The 7,661-nt window shown below is 39.6% G+C and overlaps 1 protein-coding gene across 1 annotated transcript; it reads right to left on the bottom strand.

The window, feature by feature from the left end:
• Nucleotides 1-465: 465 nt before the first annotated feature.
• Nucleotides 466-7,389, bottom strand: LOC107099796 (magnesium transporter protein 1-like). The gene is made up of 6 exons (XM_015398062.1): nt 7,226-7,389; nt 6,717-6,886; nt 4,767-4,884; nt 1,773-1,913; nt 1,514-1,654; nt 466-567 (listed from the first exon to the last, which is right to left on the bottom strand). The coding sequence occupies exons 1-6, from the start codon at nt 7,304-7,306 to the stop codon at nt 466-468; spliced, it is 753 nt and encodes a 250-aa protein (XP_015253548.1). The 5' UTR covers nt 7,307-7,389.
• Between the last annotated feature and the right edge of the window lie 272 nt (nt 7,390-7,661).

Raw genomic sequence — 7,661 nt, forward strand, 5'->3', positions numbered from 1 at the left:
GGTATGATTTAAGGAGGGCCGGCCCTTGCACGCTGAAATTAGGACCAGCCTTCCGGGCAAATCCCGGTATCACAGATTACCAGTCCGATCCTGCCTCAGTCTGTTACCTTCTACTCCACTACTTCTCTACAATCTATATGATTTGCTGTTCTCTTTTTTTTTTTTTAACCTCATGGTTGTATCTATGGTGGAGTTCTCTATATAGGCTCAGCTCTTGTGTAATCTTGGAGCCAACAGTGTTGTTATACACACAATAGGTGGAGGAATGTTTATTCAGTGAAACAGTGTAGAGATTGGGTAGTGCAGCTTCATGTACTTTAAGACGGATACTGTATAGCTAAGATCTAATTACAGCCACAGCTACCATCCATTTTTAACAACCAGTACCAGAACAATAATCATTCAAGTCTGACAAATTCTTTAGAGCACTGACTAAGCTGTATGTTTAATTCTTTAGTTATGGGTTTATTTTCTTACCACTTGTCCAGTGTTGGGGTTCTTGTGTGCATAAGGCGGTCCTCTGATGTGGTTCCACATCTGGCCGGAAGTCATGATCAGAGTAAAGCACTGAAGTGAGACAAGAAATAATATAGAAGAAATATGAGTCAAGCAAAGAGTTTAAGAAACACAGTATTGATTGCAGACAAACAACATGGGATGTTAAATCGTAGGGAAAAAGATACAGTACATGAGAAACTTAGTTCCTTGTAAAAAGGGAAACCCATTTGCCTTGTGGATCTTCCTCTAAAAGATCCAGGAAGTGTTACCAGAAATGTAAAAAAAAACTCTTCATTTCTGGACCTCTGCAGTAGTAAAAATAGTTTAAAAAAACAATTTAGCTCCAGCTAAAAATCATTGGGTTGTCTCGTCTTGATTCCTCCCATTTATCTCTTACTTATGCAGTGTCTGCTACGCTTCGCTGAACACCCAGAACATCATGCGCACATCAAGGCATAACAACCACTGATAAAAGCGGAGGTCAGAACAAAAAAAACTATGAATTTAAAAATCAGTGCTGTACGTTTCATTTTTTGCCATCTAGATATTTTCACCATAAGGGATTACACCAAGTGCAAAGAAGCTATTTTAATTGCATTTCATTTTTAATCGTTATGTTTTTATTACCTTAGTTTAAATACCATCCAGTAATTAATCCAATGTGTGAAATTATGCTTTGGTAGAGGTGAATGCAGTTGCTGCTCCCATTTAAGAACAAGGACTGCAGTTTAAAATATTTACTGCTTTACAGCCTCAACATAAATTGAGCTTAACCTTAACTACAGTTTATATTTGGTTTATATGAAGAGAATGTTATTCATTTATTTATTTTTTTCATTTTTATTTCATTATGTCCTCTAAAACTGTTTTTGTAACTTTCTACGTTTTATAAATAAAGACCTCAGTTCTCTAATGCTCTTGTTTGTGTTAAATTGCTTGGCAGCATGATTTAAATCGGCATGAAATGTGCTATAAATGATGCAGCGACTGATGTGTTTAGGAGTGTGCTTCTTACCAAAGCAGAAAAAGCCCAAGCGTTATTGTTAAAAAGGAACTCCAAATTATTCCTTCGCAGATATGCCAGTCCACCAATCACAGCCAGGAGAAACCCCAGCAAGAGAGGCCCTGCGTAATTGGGTGGACGGATGACACGGATCTACAAGAGAAAAACAGGATGAGGATGAATTAAAATCCCCCTTGTGTTGAGTGTTTTGGTGGACTTTATAACCACTAGGTTTGCTGTGGATTTATGATGACTAAAATCAAATGCTTACCTGCACATCTGACCTGTCTGCCACCCATCTTGCCAGCTGTTCAGCTGAAAAGCCTTTGACCTGTAGCTCATAGGTGTCTGATCGCAGAGGTTTCCCTTTGGGTGGGAAGTGGATGAAGGTTGGAGCAGAGTTCATGTTAAGCTGCAGACAAACAAAGAAAAACAGATTTGAACTGTAGTTCACATCTGTGTAAAATCAAGATGATTATTGTGATTTCAAAAGGTGCAATATTCAAATGATACCCTTTTATCATCAAGTATTAAAACAGCACTTTGGCAGGCATCGCACTGCACTGTTCTGTGCTAATGTAAATTTCTTTAACGACTAGACTGAGGATCTTTGAATAAAAACAAATGCAATTTTTAGTGGAGCCTTAAAGTTTCTGAAAGTTGAATCATTAGATACGAATGGCAGTAGCTTTGCTTTATAATGAGCCTGCACTGTGACAGACTCCAACTGAGTAAGAACTTTGCTGACCTTAATGCCAAATGACACAGTGTTCACTGAAAACACCTTTTCAAGTTCTGAAAGCGCATTGCAAAGTAGTGCGAAATGAGCAGAGAACCACACATTTCAGAAAGAAAAAAAAAAGTAAATTGCCGAAGCTCAATCTGGGCTAAGAATTTGGCACAAAAAGGAGCTAAATTCCTTTTCTGACTACACAGAGGATCCAGAATAAAACTTAAAAATGTCTTCTCCACATGTAAAGCCATCTTATATCAGAGATATGGTCATACCTTATGTTCGTAACAGAGCGTGTTTTTTTTTTAACCTGCAGGTCTATAAGTGGTTCTGAAAATTTGTAAATGTAGAATGGGAGGAAGATCTTTTAGTTATCAGGCTCCTCTTCTGTGGAACCAACTACTATTTTTAATCTATGAGGCAGACACCCTGTCTGCTTTTAATGGAAGGCTTAAAACTTTCCTTTGTGATAAAGCTTGTAGTTACAGCGGCTCCGGTTATCCTGAGCCATGTCTATAGTTATGCTGCTATAGGCTTAGAGTGCTGGAGGACATAGGGACCCCTTTTATCCCTGAATGTTACACCTTTTATCCCTTAAGTTACCCCTTCAACCCAGGGGGCTAGCACCCTAACAGTATCGTCATCATCGTCCTCTTCCTCCCCTGATACAGGAGAAGCGAGTGCTTCATGAGCTGGAGGCAGTAGAAGCAGCTCAACAACAACTGATGGTGAAGCCCAGGCAACAGGCCCCTAATGCTTCAGCATCAGATCCTCTTCCACCAGGTTAAAAATCCAATTTGGATGCTAAAATCCTATCCAGATCCTATCCAGATCTGTCAGACATCACTGCCGCCAAGCAAACATGAATGATGCACATTCCATAACTAGATATAGGGACTTAATATCACATTGTTTTTTGTTTGTTTGTTTTTTTTAATCACTGCTTGCCTTGTCAAGGCTGCGATCTGAAGAATGAGATTGTCTATAGAGCTGTTCTGAACAACATTTCTTTTTGTTTACACTTGTGTATACAAAATGATCAAATAAATCAGTCTTCCTGAGTCTTCCTGACTCTGCTGCAGCCTAATTCTTCCAATTTTGCATTATTTATTAGTTCAACCACTAACTGGGTCCGTTTCAAAGACATAACTATGGATTTAGCTTATACTGCGCTCCCTTTCATCCTTTTTACAAGAAAACCAGCTCAGAGGTCATTTGATTAACTGAGCTAGGGGATGACCGTGGGAGAGGAGAATGTCGTGCAGAAAACGCACTAGAGTCAGATGGCCAGGGCCAGCTCTGGAAGCTGACCGTGCGAGATTGGAGGAGGACAGTGATACATTAAAGCAGTCTGCCGGGCAGAGGGAGTGCCAGGGTTAGGGAGAGGCAGTGGAGCTAAGGGAGGATGACAAATAATAAATGATTAAACTGTCCATAAAACAGTTTTTTTAAAAGCCACCAACAACATTTTTTAGTGGTATTCATTACTTCATCCTTTTCAACATTATTTTCTCCAGTTTCATTTTGATTGTAAACAATTTCTGTCTCTGCTAAACACCTTCACCCTACGTCAGGGCCACATCGGCTTATTTGGCTGTAAAATATATGCATTTTGGATATTTCCAAAAATACAACATTGTGAATCCTTGATAATAAACCATAAGTAAAAAGTGGTCTGGGATCAAACTGATGTTAATTGTCAAAACATATTTTGTGCAACTTCCCTGGAAAAAGTTCAGATTCCTGCCTAGTTTTTCCCGTTACCATGGTGGTTCCTGCCTATCATCCAGATAGCAAGGGGTTCTAATCTATAAGAGAAAGTGTTGCGTGGTCTTATCAGTTTCTCTCTACACCCTAAGAGGTGATTTAAAAGCAGAGGACATGTTTCATTTTGGAGGGGTGCTGACCTTGTGGTTAGAGCTGAGCGGCTGGGTCTAAGAAGACTGCAAGCATCAAGTTTTGATGTCCCCACATGACTACCTGTTAACTGCTCTCCAAAGATGATGAATTAAAAGCTGAGAGCAATTTTTATTAGAAAAAAAAATAATAATAAAATAAAGGTTAATATTATCATTATTATCATCCCACCTTTAGAATACTTACATTACGAACAATTAATCCTGTATAACATGAAACAGTGGGAACACTGGACTTAAACACCTTAATTAAAGGAGCTTTGAAATGACCAGGAAATGAAACTGGATTTAAACAGACAAGCCTCTGAATGCTGCTTTGCAACTAATCATCCTGTTGAACCACAGGAGATGCAAATGTCTCTTTAGCTATACAGGTATCTGTGTTTAAGTAATGCAAAGTGAGGTGATGTCCAAATTTCCATCAGTACTGGATGAAAACAAAGGCTTTGTGTGTTAGCTTAGCCTTGTTAAAGATTGCAATATTACTATGTTATCCTAAAAATCAGCTCTGAGTGAACAATGTGGTGGAATTCCTTTGTAAACAAGCTAATCACAGAGACTTTTTTTACATGTTGGTTTTACAGTAAAACAACTAGTGTAAGAGTTATCGCCTCACCATCTGAAAGACATCTGATCCTTCATCGAAATCCACTGACGCAAAAAAGATTCTGTTAGTAAAGGCGGAGGAATAATGCCAGGAGTTAGCTAGCACCTGGAACTCTTCATCGGCTTGTCTGGAAAAAAAAACAAAACAAAGAAGAAGAAGAACAAATGAAATAAATACTTCATGAAGTTAATTATGTGTTACAAGTTAATTAACCACTGCTGGGAATATAGGATAGAATAAATGCTAAGTTTGGTTTGGACAAGTCAAACCTGTCAATGTGAGACAGAGCCGATCAGGAGGATGGCTGCCAATTAACTATATTTTTAACCAAGTACCAGAGCCTCAGGCAGAGGAATGGAATCAAAGAAAAGACATAAACACAAGGAGGAGCTACAGCATATGTTAGCAAGTGAGAGAGGGAAATCTAACATGATGATTAAAAAAACTCCTCATGTCTGAGATCAGCTACCATTACGCCCACCCCCAAGGGGTCGACAACAGCTCGTTTTAGAACTGATGACAGTCTATCTTTAGACTCCTTAAGCGCCAATATATTATTGTGATTTAATCAAAGACGTAGGTGTGTTTATCCACTCAGGACATACTGGCAGTTCCACAAGAAATGAATGAGGCAACTGCATGAAGTAAGAATGATATAGAGGAAACTATCACATTGTTTTTGTACATTTCTCCTGTCCCGTTTATTTTTTATTTTTTTGTCATTACACTGTCACAAGTACAGAGCAACAAAATTAACTCTCTGCATTTAACCCCTTTGGGGAGCAGTGGGCTGCCATTGTTCTACGCAGTGTGGGGGTTAAGGGTCATGCTCAGGGACCCAGAGTGGGATTCCAAGCCCAATGCCCTAACCACTAGGCTGCATCTACCCAAAGCAGGCATTAGCGTGAAGGGTCTTGCCTAAGGACCCACAGTGGTAGCTCATTCCCCCAAGCTTGGTTTCCTGTTTGCAGGACAGATGACCTACCACATAAGCAAGTCAGCAAACTTGAGCTATATATATATATATATATATATATATATATATATATATATATATATATATATATATACATACACATATATATTTATTTTATTTTTTTGGCCAGATATCAAATACCTGGCTGTGCAGTATTGGCCAATACCATCTGTTTAAAATTGATGTGTGTGTGGATAGATGAAGAGCTGCTTGCTGCTTGGATGTAAAATAATTGCCGTCATGACTTTGTCAGGCTGCTGCCTACCTTTGTGAAGCAGGAAAAAGACTAATACAAAGTAAATCCAGTAGAACTTTTTATTGCCTATCTGGAATGGGTGACAATAGTTGAATAAACATTTGGCTCTCAAAATGGTTTCTGTGCCCTACTTGTTTATACTCGCCAATACCGATACCACCATTTTAGTGCTGGATCGGGGCCCTGACCGATACTGGTATCAGTGCAACACTAATATATATTTATTTAGAGTTTGCGTCTTGGAAAACACAAGAACCCCACTGTTGCACCTCATAGTGCTATCCATACTGTTGCATTTGGGGGAGTGTTTGCCTAGTGGTTTAGAGCAGTGTGTTTGTGCTCTAAGTGGGTTGCAAGTATCCAGTTCAATCCACACAGCCTGCACTCTGACTCCCTGAGCAAGTCCATTAACCCCCATACTGTTCCCTGGGCATCACACAATGGCAGCCCACTGCTCCCCAAGGGGAAGGGTCAAATGCAGAGTGAATATTTCCATTGTGAGATCAATAAAGTTCTATTTCTTTTTTTCTTTCTATATATTCAGCATTTTTATTTTAGAAACAGGTGAGCCCCAACCAGTTGTGTCTGATAAGTATTTTAAAATGTGAAGAAACACATTGTTGCTGTTACACTTTTTTTTTTTTTTTATTACAAATGAATGAAATCATAACTGCCCTGGTTTGTTCGTTTCAGCTTCGGTTTCATCAACAGCGTTTTAACCACCTACCTGCAAACGCCACATTGCCTCTGCGGCTGCAGCGCTGTGAACATGATGAATACCGAGTAGTTTCTAGGAGGAGCTTTGACAAAGCGACGGAACTTGTCTCCATTCATCCTGATGACTGAACGCTTGGAGGTCCAGTCCATCATCTGACTCACCTTCTCTGATAGCAAAGTCTGAACATGACAGAAACACACACCAAGGTAACTGCTCCCGTAGCAACGACACTTCATTCATTGGTTCCGTGTTAAAAAAATCCCCCCTCAAAACATCTAAATATGGAACCGCAGTCGAATTTCTCACATAAAGAAAATTAATAAACAAAAATAGAATTAGCTTTAATCAGGAAGCGGGTATATTACACCGAGCATAGTTTACAGAAACCTGAACACATGATGTAACGTGTTAGCGTAAAAGCTAGCTGTCAAAACAGGAAAAAGGACGGAGCTCTCTTTGATAAGTTAGCACTCAAGTGTCTGAACCTCCCTCCCTGCATGATATAAATGACTTCTCACCTCTTTCTTCTTTTGAGCGTCGCATAGCTCATGGCAGAAAAAGAGAACAAAAATTAGCGTACAGCAAACTTTCCAAAACATTCTCCAACACTTTGTAAACTCCACTCCTGACAGCAGGACGCCCGCCCACAGCCCAACGCCTCAGTTCTGTCAGCCTCTAATTGGTCAATTCTCAGCCAACCAGCGAAGAGGAGAATAAGCATCAGGACATGAGAACCGTACGTTACTTTCGCCACCATATTGTGTGTGGCAATGGTGTGTGTGCACATAGATATGGATATCTATGTGTGTGCATCCGTACCGTCCCAGTTGCACCGTTCTGCGCATGCGCGAACACATACACATCCGGGTGTCCATAAATAATGTAACTAATTATGGTACTAAAACTACTCATTTCTATCCTAAACTCACTAAAGAATAGTAATACACATCAGTA

The sequence above is a fragment of the Cyprinodon variegatus genome, unplaced genomic scaffold, assembly GCF_000732505.1.
Source record: "Cyprinodon variegatus isolate N-32 unplaced genomic scaffold, C_variegatus-1.0 Scaffold909, whole genome shotgun sequence".
Taxonomy (NCBI): Eukaryota; Metazoa; Chordata; class Actinopteri; order Cyprinodontiformes; family Cyprinodontidae; genus Cyprinodon; species Cyprinodon variegatus.

Excerpts from the sequence above, each read along its gene's own strand:
- LOC107099796 (XM_015398062.1), bottom strand. The coding sequence starts at position 7,306 with ATGTTTTGGAAAGTTTGCTGTACGCTAATTTTTGTTCTCTTTTTCTGC. Across the intron at positions 6,887-7,225 it reads ACGCTCAAAAGAAGAAAGAG|ACTTTGCTATCAGAGAAGGT; the intron begins GTGAGAAGTCAT and ends TGTCATGTTCAG. Across the intron at positions 568-1,513 it reads CTTGGGCTTTTTCTGCTTTG|TGCTTTACTCTGATCATGAC; the intron begins GTAAGAAGCACA and ends GTCTCACTTCAG.